Below are 16,471 nucleotides of genomic sequence, written 5' to 3' on the forward strand. Positions count from 1 at the left end.
TTTTTTTTTTTTTTTTTTTTCTTCTTATTTGTTTTATTATGCTCATACTCAATTTTATTGTTGATTAATATTAGTTTTATATTAAGAGCCAATTTAACTCGACTGTTATTTGTTTAGTTGAGTTTCTAGTATAAGTGGAATAAAATAAATAAATAAATAAATACTCAATAAATAAACAACTTAACTGTAATAAGAGAGCTACTGCTGCAGGTTGTGATGGAGTCAAGTATGACATGCTCACAGCACTGTCTGGAGGAAGCTTTAGAATGCTTTTGCATGCAATTAACAACTGCTGGTCCACCAATTTTATACCCTCTGATTTGCGTTGCATCAAAATAGTTCCCATTCCCAAGCCAGGTAAAGACTTAAATGATTTAAGTAGCTTCAGACCAATTTCACTAATATCTGTATTCATAAAGACCATCAACCTCATGGTTAAGGAGAGACTAACTGCTTTCCTGAAAACTAAGAACATTATTCCAGCTCGGTCTTACGCCTATCAAAAACGCAAATCTACGAATATGTGCGTTCATGAACTGTGTTTTCTCATAGCCAGCTTAAAAAAAGCAGGGAAAATGGTTGTCATGCTCTCCCTGGACATCAGCAAAGCCTATGACTGTGTCAACTTGATTAAGCTCGGTAGAATTCTCCTAAACTTTTCGATTCCTCTTCAAATGCGGCTGTGGATACTTAATTTTTTATCCAAGCGTGTGTTGATGATGGGTACCGAAAAAGTTGAAATATGCGGTGGTATCCCACAAGGCAGTTGTTTAAGCCCCATACTCTTCAATTTATACGCAGCTTCTTTGCATGATCTTCAAGATGACAAAACTCACATTTTTCAATATGCAGACGATTTTCTGATCGTATCTGCGGACTCATCTTTTCCAGCAGCTGTCAATAACCTCTCGATGAAAGCGAACTTGTTTTTCGATGCATGCGCTGATCTTAATTTATATTTTAACCCCAGCAAGACAAACACTATTTATTTTGCCAAAGGTTCTAAACGTGAAATCAGACTTCTTATCAAAGGTACCCAAGTTAATCAGGTAAAATCTCTTCGATTTCTTGGGAGAATTTTAAATGACAGCTTAACCCTTCGTGGCCATTATGAAAAGGCATTCAAAGATTGTCAGTCTGGATGCAACATCATCAAACTCATGACAAACAATCAGGCAGGCTTGCCTCCCAAAAATGCTTTGACCGTTTACAAATCTTTAGTCAGGTCCAAAATTGAATTTGGACATTCCATATGTTGCAATTTCCCAAAATATATTGAAAAACGTATACAAGCATTTGAAAACCGAATGTTGAAGCGTTTTACTGGACTGACCCCCTCAACTCCTCAACATATTCTCAATGTTATATCTGGTGAATGGCCAGTTTCCGAAAGAGCCCTTTTTTGCACTGCCAAGGAGTTAATTAAAGTCAAGATGATAAATCCTTCCTTTTTTCAGGAAATTATATCTCTCAGTGATACTGTCACTTGCAGCTATACTTTTTGCTATCAAAAACTTCGTCATATTTTTGATAAGTTAGATTCAATTCCCCCATTGAATTTCATTACCAGCAAATGCATGAACATTCTCGAACCGATCTCTACCTCAAAACAAAATGTCAACTTCTCTTGTATAAGGTTGTTATGCCAAGAAAAGCTCCTTTTTTATTATAACAACGGATATGATATATATGCCACTGACGGTTCCGTCGGACATAATGTATCTGGCTTCTCGGTCGTGAAACATCTATCTGAAACAATACTTCGAGTCAAAGTGGAAGAGGAACTTTCCTCCACTTTTATTGAGTTGCTCGCCATTCGACATGCTATCATGGTTGCTATTTCCGATGGCATCAGACGTTTTGTTATTTTTTCCGACAGCAGGTCAGCTCTACTTCTAATAAATAAAAGAGATGCAGAAAATCAATATGTGTTTGACATTCACAAGACGTTGCACGAATCTCAAGTGGATGACTGTCACCTCGTTTGGGTACGTGGCCACTGCGGCTTTTTTTTTTAATGTAAAAGCCGACTTTCATGCAGGGAGAGCTCGTGTTGGTGGGACAATTTTGTCCATCAAATATACTCCCAATGAAGCAATTCGGGCAATTCGCAACCACATCCTTCAACAGCTAAACGACGAATTTAAAGTAATCGCGCGCGTTAAATCCAATCGTCTTTTCTATAAATTAAATCCCACATTTCAATTCAAACCCTTCTCTGTATCTTCTTTTAATTCCTGGGAAATCAAAATTCTTTATAGACTCATGAGTGGTCACACTTATGACAAAGTTTATTTAAAAATGATTCGCGCAATACCATGTGATGTTTGTGAAGTTTGCAATGTTGTTGAGTCTGCTGAGCATCTAATCTTCAGATGTCACAGGCTTGATGGCATTAGAGATTCCTTTAGCTGCTTCAAGTAATATGGCTGTCTCCTCGATCTCTTTGTAGCAAAAAATGTACGTCATCTCGGGGAACTAACTTGCTTTATTAAAAAAGCTAATTTATCCCTTTCGAATTTTTTTTCCTCTTCTTTCTTTTTTTTTTCTTTCGTTTTTGCGTTTAATAATTTCCTATTACCATAGCATTGCTTTTCGTTTTGAGCCAAAGATTGCAACACTGTTTAACTTTCAAGAACCCAACAATCACAATTAAAAACACACACACACAATTACATTTAACACGCTCACTCCGCGTTATTACGGCCGCTCTTAGTCCATCTCTGTTCAATATACCAAAAAAAAAAAAAAAAAACTGTAATAAGTTCTCGGATTAACTGTAAAACAATTATTTAAGTAATAAAAATGTGAGACTTTTTATGTAATATTTTTTTTATCTTTTCATATTTAAGTTTTGCGGTAACGACGCAGAAACTATACTGGAAGCAGCTTTATTAGCTCAGGACTATTGTGAAGCTATTGATATTAATTTAGGTTGTCCTCAAGCTATTGCCAAACGCGGCCACTATGGCGCCTTTCTACAAGATGACTGGCATCTGTTAAATGAAATTGGTAAGTCCTACTAAGTGTTATACAGCTTTGTTACCATTGTATAAAATATAACTTTTTCCTTTTAGTAAAAACTTTGCATTCAAACCTAAAAGTACCAGTGACGTGTAAAATACGCATATTTGAAGATCGGGATAAGACAATACGTTATGCACAAATGTTGGAAAAGGCTGGTTGCCAGTTATTAACTGTACATGGCAGGACCAGAGAACAAAAGGGGCCCTTAACCGGTGCTGCTGACTGGAGCTATATTAGAGAAATTAGGTGAATTTGTACTTTTGGTTATCCAAATAACACTAGTTAACACACACAATTAATAAATCCAATTCTTCATAATTTTGCAGGGAAAACATAAAAATTCCCATGTTTGCTAATGGAAATATAATGGACCTAAAAGATGTTCAACGTTGTCTTGATGAGACAGGTGTGGACGGAATTATGACAGCCGAAGGAAATCTACACAATCCTGCTTTGTTTACAGGTCAAACTGCTAAGACTTGGTTTGTGGCGGCAGAGTATTTAGACTATGCTCAAAGATATCCTTGTCCTATATCGTATATAAGAGGTCATCTGTTTAAAATATTTCATCACATGTATGTTGGACAAATCAAATTGTTCGATAAAGTACACAGCGTCAAAGAAACCTTAAGACATTCCACAAAAAAAAATTAGTATTATAAATTGTAGAAGTAAGAATTGATGAAAATTCGTATTCATAGAAAAGTGCAACGATACAGGGAAATTTGTAAGCAAAAGTAGTTATTATATACTACTGTGATTAAAAATTAATACAGTTCTTGTGTTTCCACTGCACTCCCAACATGACAACTGACTCCTATGTCAAAGTTCATGCCAATATCTTATTAATAAAGTAAGCTTGTTTACTTCTACTTTAGAAAGCGCATCTTTTAATACGGCTTTATCCTCGTGACTGCGGTACAACCATTTCGTAGCGATTGCTTCATTCCAAGGATAGGCAGTGGGGACACGCAAATAAGTAAGGCGAATAGTAGTTGAGAGACGATTTCAGTTGATTTCTGTTGAAAAAGTTAAAAAAGTGTGATTAAGGTTAAAAGTTGACTGCTTTTGAGAACCAAGTGGTCTCTTAAAATCGATTGCGCTGACACAAGGTATGCTTACATGGCGTTACTACATCTAATTGATGTGTAAGTGAATTTGAACGCAGAATCATTGACTTTCTTCACGGAGTGCTCATCGCTACGCCGAAGTTCACGCAGGACATTGGTGGTCTTTAACCAATCAAAAACACTCATTCTAGGCAGTGCATTGTTATTGAAATCGTTTTTCAACACTTTGCTCGTAAAGCAAAATGTTACAATATTTCTTTGCTGAACTTTTCTATTCAATTTAAAAATCGCAAAACTTACTTTTGAGATGGAAGCTAGCTACTGTGTTGGCAAAGGAAGATAAGGAAAACCCGCTCACTTGCACTCGCTCGCGAGACTTCAATTCAAATGTTTTATTATTTTTTATCCCCAATACAACAAGAAAAACGTTTCGAATATGAATCTGTACATGTTTCTAGTGCGAAATTTAGTGTGTACATTAAGGTTTTCATGATGCTGTGCATATGTATACATAAGTCTATGTAAATTTCCCTCTTTCTAGTTTTAATTTACGTCCAAATGCTAATTTAAGGGAAGAATTGGCAGTGGCGAATGGATTAGAAAAATTTCGTAGAGTAGTTCAGAAAGTTCAACAAAAGTACGAACCATATCATGAGGGCCTGAAACCTTACGGGAAAGAGGAAATTGATCCTAGTGTTTTAATTGAAGAACATGAAGTAAGAAATTTATTCTAAAATTTGCTATTGTATTTTTTTAACATTTACTTTAGTATAACATGTGCTTGCCACCTTGGCTCTGTCAACCTTACGTACGTTTACCGCCCGAAATTCATAAACAAGTTGTATCGGAGAAGGCGCGCCTAGCTGAAGATCCAAGTCGTGACAAACGGCAGTATTATGACAATGAAGGGAAAGAAATATCTCGCAAGCGTATGAAAAAGTTGCGGCGACGTTTTCGTCGGCCTGACAAACCTGAAGGAAAACATGATCGCCATTTAGAGAATTGCCACCATTGTTGCTGTAATCCTTTAGGATTTAAATGTGTCTTTCGTTTATGTCGCATTTGTTGCCGCGATAGATGTTACAGTGAAAATTTTGATTGCTTGGGACATGGTATTTTAATTAAGTCTCGCCGCGCTAAAGCCAAACTATATGAAGAAATACCAAGAAAAGATTCTGCTTTCACTGAAGACCAAAAACCGGAAGATGGTTTGGAACATTGTAAAAGGGCGAATCAAGAAGAAGAACTGCGTGATGCCTTGGAATTAATAAGACAAAGTTGATGTAAGAAGATAATATTGCAGCGTGTATAGATTTACATGAAAAAAGGCAATCTATCATATAAATGTAAATATTAAAAATATCTTTACTTCGCATAAACTTCTATTTCTTTCTTAATGGTTTTTCTACGAAGTGACGAAACAACCGTGCACGTTTTTACTTTAATCTTCCAGTACTCAAAATTCTATATTTATTGATGATTCTTCATAGTCAAACTTAAAAATGAAAAAATAAAAGTGAGATTGTCGCAAGGACTTTGTTAATATTCTATAAATTTCCGATAAGTTTTATTAGCTACTGATAAGGTCTTCTATATTTCTTATTAGTCGCCGAAATTTTCAAACATTAATGCCGATCTTTTACACTTATACGTTTGTGGTGATGTTTACAAATTTATCGAAAATTGGAACAATTTAATTATCAATTTAAATATTGTCCATACATCCACAGAAAATCTTTAGGACTGTGCTTTAACTATTACCTGCGAGTTCCAGTAATATCTCTCAAAGCAGCCGCTTGCATCTACATCTACAATCGATTAATTTGAGATGTTTGATTTGAAACCGGCTTTAATGGCGTGAGTGTACTATTTGAGGTACCAAGTTTATTCCTTACAATTCTGCCGTTGATATTGTTATCATCAAAACTATGAAATTTAAAACGAATTTCTCATAGTGTCTCGGAAAAGACTAGAACGGCGATTAAAGCTTTGTAAATATAAGTACCTGTAAATAATTGGTAATTAGATATCCGAAGAATTGTAAATGAAACCGATACTATTCTAAAAGTCACAATTCAGTGGTAAGAACTTAATTTCAAAAGAAGTTAAATGAAAACATAAATTACTAAATCGGTTTGACGTTATAGTATGTTTTGCAATCCAGGAAGAAATATACCGCTGCGGGTTGTAATGGAATCAACTACGGCATGGCCAGGCCACTCTCTGGGAGATGCTTGGATGTCTTGTTACATCGTTTAATAGATTTAAATCGTTGGTTTTGCGATATGTTAATATTGTTCCCATTTCTAACACAGGTCAATCGGTAAACAATTTAAACAACTTTAGACCGATTTCATTAATCTCATAAAGAATGTCATGGTTAAGGTGAGGCTAACGGATTTCTTGAAAATTGGGAGCATTATTTCAGCTCATTCTTATTCCTACCAAAAACACAAATATGCGCGTCAGTGAACTATTTTTTCTCACAGCGAGTCTAAAGGAAGCTGGTAAATTTGTTGTCATATTTTCGCTGGCCATCAGCAAACTCTATAAACGTGTTAACTTGGTGAAGCTTGGTAGAATTCTGGAAATTCGTGTATGGACGGTAAAATTTTTATCCAAACATGTGCTGGTAATGAGTGAGGCCAGAGTTGAAGTATATGGTATGGCATTGCACAAGGCAGTTGGTTGATAACGACCCATAAGCTACTTTCCTTTGAAAGAATAAAACTTCAATTCCGTTTATATTCCGTTATATATTTTTTGTAAACAAAGCCGTTCTACATATGTATGACAATTTTCTAAACGCTTCGAACTGTAAATTAATATATTTTCGCAACTCTGCGTTCGTGTTGTAGTCGCGTTTTAATTCTGTGCAGGAAATATTTCAATTTCATAGTGTATTTCTTAGCTTTTTGACTTTATTCGCGTCTAAATTGTAAAAATATTTAAAAAAATAAAGTGTGAATTTAACTTTTATGAATTATATTAATCTTTTATGTAAAAAAATCATTTAATTTTGCGCAATCAACAATAAGAGCTCTTGGTAAAAGTCTGTTTTTTTTTTCTTTTAACCTTTACTTGTTTTGCTTTGGCTCTATATTTACAGTGGAAACGAAAATAAGAAGTTTGCTTTAATTTGCTGAAAACTTGTGCCGTGGAATCCTTTAGTTTTTTGTTCTTTTTTTTTTCTTTATAAGCTCATTTTGTGGTTTTCACTGGACATGGATTGTTTATTTACACCATGTCGTGCGAAAACAGGCCCAGCATCCGAACGATTCATATCGTGTTGGCTCTGCGAATGTGGTTGCCATGCAAAGTGTGCTGGTGTAAATGGCCCTGCTGCAGGTGCAGTTATGAATCTCTCTAAATGATGGTCATGTCCTTACTGTAGGAAGCGGAACATTGATTTCCATAAACTCTTCACGGAGACGAGAAATAAATTCTTAGCTTTAAGTAAAAATCTTGGCCCCTTGTGTGATAAGTTTGAAAAAATTAAGACTACGTTCGATGAGTGTCGTTATATTGAGCACTCATCTCAAAGTCTACCAAGAACGTTAGCGTTTCTGCTATTGCTGAATCGGTAACAAAAAAAATACAAATAAGCTGGGAAGTCCTTCTGGTTTGAGCTATGGTGAAGTGGCAAGGCTATCTCCTCCCGCCTAAAGCTAATAAGGACAATGGTAAATCGTCCTCTCCTCCTGGCTGTGCGAGAATGGACGCTAGTCGCCACACTGGCCTCGCACAAGCTGCTCGTGCAAGTGTGGTTACCCCTTCTATAATCTCCTCAACTCAAAACTCGCCATCCGTGAACCCTACTGCTCTTAGTAGAGATGACATGTGCTTGAAGGCAGTTCCTCCTAGAAAGGCAATATTTGCGTCAAGACTGGCAACTGATACATCCGCAGATAACCTAAAAAGTTATCTGGTGGCGAAAGTGCCATCTGTCAATTGAAAGCGTCTTAGCATTTTCAAATTGGCTACTTCTCAACCTAGAGCAATCTCGTCTTTTAAAATTCTAATTCCGACTGAAAACATGGATATGTTGTTAAATAAACCATTGTGGCCCGTTGGATCCGACACTTGGTTAAAGCGTGATCTACATTCGTCAGAACTTTTCCATAATTCGTTTCAGGTTTTCAGAAATGACTGACTGTCCCGCAATGGTGGTGGTGTTTTAATTGCCATATCTGCGGCAGTCCCCTCCTATTCAATTGAATTTCCCACTAGTCCCGACGTTGAATTTATCGCCATTCGAGCGAAATTTTCTGATAAACATTTATATGTGAACTGCTCCTATATTCCCCCAAATTCGGATATCTCCCTATATAAGAAACAAAAGAAACAAGTATCTCTTATTTATGAAGTGGCCACGCATTCTAAACCTATCGGTATAGTCATAGCGTTGGATGACTTCAATTCTCTCAAGTCTCTTGATGTTACAGTGATAGTTCTGGCTGTTTGATTTCTACTTTAACATCTGATAGAGCTTTTATGTTCTTTAATGAATTACTCGATCATAATTTAGTTCAATAAAACGGTACCATTAATTGCAATGGTAGATTGCTTGATCTTTGCTTTGCCAATTTTTCTGAGATTTGTGTAAACCGTGGTCTTCCTTTTAGTTTACCTGAGTATCCTTATCATCCAGCATTAGGTGTTTCCTTTCATTACAACCATGGTGGTTCGTTGAACTTCTATAACGTTCCAAATTCAACTTTTTCAAATAAATTTTATGATTTCCATAAAAACAATGTTTCAATGCTAAAGTCACATCTTCCACATATTAAGCTTGATTTCTTAGTTGCAAGTATTGATAGCTTACTGTCACCGTTCTACAATATATTAAATCAAGCAGGCCTGTTCTCGAAGCAGGTGTCCCCCGTGGTTTAATAAGACGACTAAGTATTACAAGAACAGGAACAAAAGCTTTTCAAAAAATTTTCGTGAAGTGAATCTGTTTTCGACTATTTCGCTTATTCAGCGACAGGGCATCGAATTAATTCCCTCAACCATCAGTATTATTGCAAATACCATCAGTTCATTAATTCATCTCTGTTTGCTAATTCTAAATACTTTTTTAAGTTCGTTAATCCCAAAAGAGAAATCTCCATGAATGTCTCACATGTTTCTTTTAAATGCTTCGAGTCCTCGGGCGATATTGACTGCTAATTCCGTTTGATTTGGTTAACCATAAAACACTTATCTTTAAACTCCAAGCCTCTAACTTCCCTTCCTATTTAGTGAAATGCATAATAGCTCATCCAGGGTTTTGTTTAACTTCATCACATCACATGAATTCCCCGTTACGTTTGGCGTACCTCAAGGCAGCTACTTAGAAGCCATATTATTTAATTTATATATTAATGATTTGCACTCAGTGATTAAATCCAGCCAGATCTTAATGTATGCTGATGATGTGAAACTGTTTTCTTCCTTTTCCGTAGAATCGCAATCACATCACCTTCAAATTGTCTTAAATAAATTGGTTGCATGGTACTCGTTGAATTTTACGAAATTAAATCTAAATAAATGTAACAAGCTTTCTTTCTCACGACTGATGTCATTCATTACTCATTTCAATGATTCACGCAAGTTGGAGGCCGCCGATTTGTTCGCAGATTTAATGGTTCTATTTAATCATAGGTTACGTTTTAATTTGCTTATTGAGCTCTCGTTAAGCAAAGCTAGGTCAGCGCTTGGTTTTATTATGAGGTGGTCCAAAGAGCTTGATGATCCTTATGTTACGAAAAGGCTGTACATTTATTTGTGCTAGCCCTGTACATGCTTTTTTTCTTTTTTTTTCTCTCTTCTTATTTATTTATACATTTTTAAACTTACTTTTCTTTTTTTTTTCTTCCTTTTTATTTTATACTAGTTTTGAAACAATTAGTAAAAGATTTTCTATTAATATGCTTTGAATTCAACTGCAATTTTCATTAGCTGAATTTCATGTATAAATGGGCAAGAATAAATAAATAAAATAACAAAATCACAAGCAATGATATATGCATGTGTTTCTACAAAAAACGATTTATATATACGCTATAAATATCCAGATTAACTGTTTGAGCAGCGTTTCTCGTAGCGGTCTCGGCAAAATCATCATTTTCCTCGTTATCATAGTCTCTTTCGTCTTTTTTGTTGTTGCTGGATGGTTATCCTTCGGAACGAAAGATAATTGGCAGTCCTATTACAGAATGTTCTGAAATAATAAGAAGAGTACTTACCTTTGACTGACTATCGCTGAACAATTAAGCTTTTATAGCTGTCTACTCACCCCACTTACTATGCTGTTGTGGAATTACTAATACGGTGGTGTGCATCTGAGAGAGTTATTTGGTGGTGAATATCTTACTTAACTTAGATCATGGTGGTGAGAGTGTTAGATTATAATGAACAGAGAGTTTAATATTGAGTACATCTCGTCATATTTGTTTTTTGTTGATGTCAAGCGGATGTCGGAAAATATCCACAATGTCAGCGGCAAAAACTGGTTCCTAATGCCTAAACCGATCCATACTAAAAAAGAGTTTTTATTACGCATGAACAAATATGAAGAGAACTCTCTGAGTTTAATAAATCTAGCATAAACAGATATGAGAAGAACCCTGTTAATTTAATATTTCTAACTTGTGAAATCAATGAAAATATACTATATAGGAGCATGTAGGTGTACACCAACGCTTACATGTACACAAACATTGTTTTTCTTTTCTTTTTTTTTTGTGAAGTGGAAAACCGTCAGCAGGCGCCCATTAGCGCAGTGGGAGACTTTAACCCGCTAAAAACCACCCCTATTCCCTACCCTGTGGCACGACCGTTTAGATATATCTTCGCAGAGAGGATAGCCGTTTAGGCACCACTTAAAAGCCTACGTTGACGCTCTTCGTGTCTTTGTTTTCGCATAATGTTTGCGGCGAACATTCTTACCGCCTTCCATTTTTTCAGGTCGTGCAACACATTTGTCACAAGATTGTCGGGGAGAGGTACCACTCCAATTTCCGTCTGTAGTCTTTGTCGTTCGCTATGGTGTTTCGGACAGACGAAGAAAACATGTTCAGTGTTTTCGATGCACTTACAAAAACTACAGAGTGGGTTCTGCTCTATTTTAAACCTATTCAAGTATGCTCTAAAGCAGCCATAGCCGCTAATTACCTGTGTTAAATAAAAGTCAATCTCACCATGTTGCCTATTCACCCAGGGCCGTAAAGCTGGTATGAGTCGATGCGTCCACCCACCTTTACCCGCTCTGCTCCACCGCTCCTGCCACTCTTCCACCAGTCGCTATTTTGCTCGCTGCTTAGTCGCTTCAGCCGACAGCCCGTGAAATTTTGCTCTATACAAACCTTCTCTAGCACGCAGGTCGATTGGCATCATGCCTGCTTGTATGTCTCTCGTGTATGACGGGATAGCGAAAGCCTTTTTTCACACTGAAGCGCCGTACATTATACCAGTTACCACATCTGCTATCAGCTTTCTACGGCCTTGCCTAGGGCCACGCAAGTTTGGCAGTAAGAGTGCCAACGACTTTGCTACCTTCGCTGCCTTTTCGCCCGTATATTGCAGATGCCGTTTAAAGGAAAGTCTGCAGTCTATCATCACTCCTAGGTATTTTACGGCTTCTTGAGACTGTATCCTCGTATCTCCCACGTGAATAGTCACTTTCTCAATCTTCTTTCTAGAAGAGATTAATACCGCTTCTGTTTTCTCTCCCGCCAGCTCTAAATCCACTGACCGCAGCCACCTCTTCATCATGTCGGTGGTTTTATTCTCTGTAGTGGTAATTCCCTCCAGAGTTTTCGTCACGATAGTTATCGCTATGTCGTCAGCAAAATCCACGATGGATGCTGGGAGAGGTAGTCTCAGGATATCGTCGCACATTACGTTCCACAGTGTAGCGCCTACGACTGATCGCTGAGGTACCCCTCCAGTGATCAGCTTCTCCCTGCACCCTTTATCTGTAACATATCTTAGTGTCCTGCCAGTAAAATAACTAGTCACAATATTTACCAGATACGGTGGGACTCTTCTTTCCTGCAGGGCAGCTATAAAGCAATAGGAGTTTGCTGAGTTTAATGCATTTTTAATATCTAACTAAGCAATTCTTTTTGTTGCCTTCCATCCAACGTGTACCTTTATTCGCTTCTGCTGCGGTGTTTGTGACCATCCTTATTGCATCCATTGGGCTTTTCTTTTTTTCTGAAGACGACTTGGAAGTCAGACAGCCCTTTAGATCTCTCCAGTGATGGTTCCAAACGATTTCGAATGATCTTTTCGTACACCTTGCCTATTGTATCCAATAGACAAATAGGGCGGTATACATTTGCAACATGTGACGGCTTATTTGACTTTGGCTTTGTTGTCTCCACTTATCTGAAAAAATTTTCTCTTTCAAACAAGCATTGAATGTGTTCGCAAACATAGCAGGCCTTACCAACATGGCTTGCTTCATAGCGCAATGTGGGATATCATCAGGACCCGGCGCTTTCTTGGCTTTTATTTCTTTTGCAATGGCAGCAATATCGTCAGGCGCGGTGAGATTAATATTGTCACTCTCTTCACTTAGTGGCACATACACGAAAATGGCTTTCCGTGGAAACAATGTGCCAATTATTTCTTCAAATTCTGCACAGCTCGGCTACTCTGAATACTTCAATTTCTTCGTTACCAGCTTATACGCCATCCCCCATGGGTCCTCATTAATTTCATTAACCAGTTTCTGGAAACAGTTTTTCTTGCTGACCATTATTGCTTTTTTTAAGAGCCTTCTCCTGAGTTTTAACTCTTCTTGGTGACTGAGATAAGCAATATTTCCTCTCGATCTTTGGTAGACACGCCTCGCTCTGTTACGTTGAGTCCTTAGTTCGGCTATCTCGTCTGTGCGCAAGTATACTGGCTCCTTGATCTTATAGATGCAACGTCTTGTCATTGAACGGTCATAGGCTTTTATAATCCGCGCTAAAACCTCCGCAACGGCAGCCTGAGCTGAGTTTCTAGGTTCTGCTACTTTCATAATATGCTCGAAGACTTCTTTATCTAGGGATTCTGGTTTCCACATGGGTCCCCTGAGACGGAGTTTTACCCTGTTCGCCCACAGCCTCTGCTGCAGTTCCCAGATTATTGCTGCGTGGATATATGTTGCTAATACTTCATTTTAGACGCAAGGTCAATGCACTGCTGGCCATGGTAATATCGATCGCGAAGCCACGACCGCCTCTGTTGAACGTGTTTTTATTACCTTCATTTAGGATTGTCATATCCATTGAGGCTCACTTACGGCTACTATGTTAATGGAAAATTCTCTGACGTTCTGTTTTGGCACCTCTTTTGTAACCCGACAGTGATTTATGTTTATTTGCATACACTACATGACTGTCCATTGTTGTTAGCACCGCGTGTGTTTACCGGGCAATTTCTACGGACCATTCGGTGGTCATGAGGCTTGCCTTGTTCCTTGCAAATCCCACAGCACGGGCTCTTTTTGCAGTCTCTTGCTCGGTGACTTTTTCCCTGCATTTTAGACAGCACTTGCTTCTATCTTTCTTTCCTTTGCAATTTCAAGTAATGTGGCCTTCCTCGAAGCATCTATAGCATTTCAGAACTGCGGATTTTTCTCTAATCCTGCTCACTACCCAACTAACGTTGATTTTCCCGGCTTCAAGTAACTCTTTAGCACTTTTAGTTGGGGCCGATAGAGTTGCAGTTTGTATGCCGGCATACGCCTTCCTGATTGAGGTGACTGCTTCCTTCTTGATATTTAGGCTGCTGAACCTGGTATTTATGGCAACTGTTAAGTCATCCGCCGAGGTCACTTCATCCAGGTCTTTAAACTCGATCTTTGTCTGCTTGGTCAGCCTCCTGGCCGAGCGCTTTTTCCACCAATTGCTGGTAAGCAGTGTTTTCTTCTCTCGCACTTTGCTAAAATTCCAGCAGCATTTCTCCTTTCAGTGTTTTGCGTATTCCCGTCACATTTTCGCCAACTTTTTGCAGCTCCACACCATTTTTAACTTTTTTCAGCATATCGCTATAGGTCATAGTGCCTGTTTGCTTGATTACAATCGCATCCGGCTTATTCATCAATGTGATTGGCTTGAACTTTCTACTTTTCGTTTGGACCGCGGTCCGCTCTTCATTGACGTATTTTGGTTGCTTTGGCTCCTCCTTATTGGAACTTATCCAATCACCCGCCCGCTTACTTTTCTTCGCTAGTAGTATCCGCGGATACCTCCTCACTGAACCGTTTCGTGGCGTTTACTCTGCCTCCTTTTTCGGTTTTAGTAGTGCCATTTCTGACCGCTTTTTTTGGCGGATCGGGTAACACTTCCGGACTATACTGGATGGCCGCTTGTATTCCTTGAGGTGTCTCCTTATTTCCGGTTTTGGCCGGCATGATTTTTGTGTTAGTGTTTGGCTGTGTAAAAGTTGTGCGTAATTATGCTTTGTATATTGATTTGCTTGTGTATGTATGTATGAGACTTCCTCCTATATTTACGTGTGTGTGGATGTATATTTGTATGTATATGGCTGTGTGCGTGTGCCGCTGTGTGTATGGATGTGAATGGATTTGTGTATAGCTACTTGTGTGTTTGTGAGTGCCTTTTATGTAGGTCTGTTTTTAGTTTGTGCAGAATATGTTTCTATATGTAGGTTGCTGTCGTTGGCGTTATTTTCTACAATTTTGTACTTACTTATTCTTAGTCTTTGTCCCTCCGCGGCTCTGGGTCGGTGGAGGACTCGCCAAAGCTGATTATTAATTTAATGTCGCCTTCAGCTATGATATTCTAAGCTAGTTTTTGAAAAGCAAGGAGAGAGTCTGTGCTAATGCTTGATATTTTACGATAATCGGTTTTACAATTTCCAATTTTGAACGGTCCTTTTTTCCATCCCGGATTCAAAAGCTTTCCGGTCTCAGCACAAGCCGCGTTACTTCGAGCAGACTAATGATGTAATAATTGCTGCCTCAAGTCAGCACGCTTCGACCGCCTCAGCTCAACTACGTCGTGAGGACTATTCAGACTTGCTGAATAATTTACTGGCGTGGAAACTGAGCTTTTGAAGCCTTTGATTTCACCAACGCTAGTTCTTCGTAAATGATTTGTTTTTTAGAGCATAGAGCCACAGCCACAATGTCAAACCGTGTGTGGTGATGGTTCCCTGGATACGTGCCATCCTTAGATAGAGAAACTCAGGCAGGAAATGGTTAGAATAAGATCTACCACAGACTCCCTGATTATGTGTCTGGAAGTGAATTCTCTAACTTGATTTAGAATAATAACGTTATTTTCTAAAATGTATTCAAAAAAGCACTTACCTTTAGATTTATAATTTGAGCTGCCGCAAACCGTATGTTGGGCGTTTATATCATAGACGATTACTCAGCCCAATCTACGGAACTTGCAGCACTGAACAAAGTTGCTTACCTCTGCTGAGAATGTCTCTGCCTCGCCCGGTACGTAAGCGGCGGCTATCGTCGCCATACGGATCTCAACGGGGATTGACATCACAGCCCAAACACTCGATCCCCCAATATAAATTCTGATAGTGGAAAAAAGCTTGTATTGTGCCCCTTGAACAAGGCGCCTTTGCTGCCCGTGTTCGGTGTTGTAAAACAACTTACCCTTTTTGCTGCGCCGGCCTTGAATGGCTCCCGCATTTATCCAGGACTCCCGGATGAGAGGTACGTCTTCTTCTTCTTTCTCAACCTTCTTTCCACTTTTATTCTGATAATAGAAGAAATCAACCGTGCTCCTCAATATTAAGTAGTAGAGTACAAAAATTGAGTTCTCTTCCTTTTTTTACGATCACAATGAGGGGCATAAAAGATGCCGCCACGACCGCATAGCAAAATCAAACAACAACAGCAAGAGAGAGAATTATACAGAGAAAAAGTGAATACAAAGAACGTCTTTATGCGTTAAGAGTGAATTCAGTTTTGCACAACTTATTGTTTGGCGGTACGGTGTGTGATCCCGATATTAGACAGGTGGCCTCAAGTTAGCGAAGCATCCAGATTAGTTCTGGTTTAGAAGCTCAAACTGGAATTATAAAAAAGATGTTAGTAACAGTCAAAAAGGTAAAACTTCAAAACACTTGAAGAAAAGTTGAAAAGTTTAAAGTAAAAGTTTCAACAAAAAACTCCCGTACCAATAATTGAAAAGGTTACTGAAGACTATTACATTAATTTTAATAAGTCAATGTCCAAGTCGAAATAATGTCTATTAACTTGATTTTAAAAAGTTAGTTAAAAAATGGTTGAATCAATAAATTAAAAGAATGAAAATGCTTCAAAACAGTTAAAGGAATTGAACTTTTAAACCCACATAATAATAAAAACAAATTTGAAAACACTAGGAAGGATTGCGAAACAGAAA

General features: G+C 38.1%; 1 protein-coding gene across 7 annotated transcripts in view; it reads left to right on the forward strand.

The window, feature by feature from the left end:
• Positions 1-5,472, forward strand: part of LOC119641850 (tRNA-dihydrouridine(16/17) synthase [NAD(P)(+)]-like) — a 63,199-nt gene extending 57,727 nt beyond the window's left edge. For all 7 annotated transcript variants that reach the window (XM_038040727.1, XM_038040724.1, XM_038040725.1 and 4 more), the window contains exons 4-8: positions 2,853-3,012; positions 3,078-3,273; positions 3,354-3,602; positions 4,639-4,813; positions 4,867-5,472. In XM_038040727.1, the coding sequence (XP_037896655.1) occupies positions 2,853-3,012; positions 3,078-3,273; positions 3,354-3,602; positions 4,639-4,813; positions 4,867-5,379 (1,293 nt within the window). In that variant the 3' untranslated portion in view covers positions 5,380-5,472. The remainder of the gene's footprint in view (positions 1-2,852; positions 3,013-3,077; positions 3,274-3,353; positions 3,603-4,638; positions 4,814-4,866) is intronic.
• Positions 5,473-16,471: the final 10,999 nt, after the last annotated feature.

The sequence above is a fragment of the Glossina fuscipes genome, unplaced genomic scaffold (genome assembly GCF_014805625.2).
Source record: "Glossina fuscipes isolate IAEA_lab_2018 unplaced genomic scaffold, Yale_Gfus_2 183, whole genome shotgun sequence".
NCBI lineage: Eukaryota > Metazoa > Arthropoda > Insecta > Diptera > Glossinidae > Glossina > Glossina fuscipes.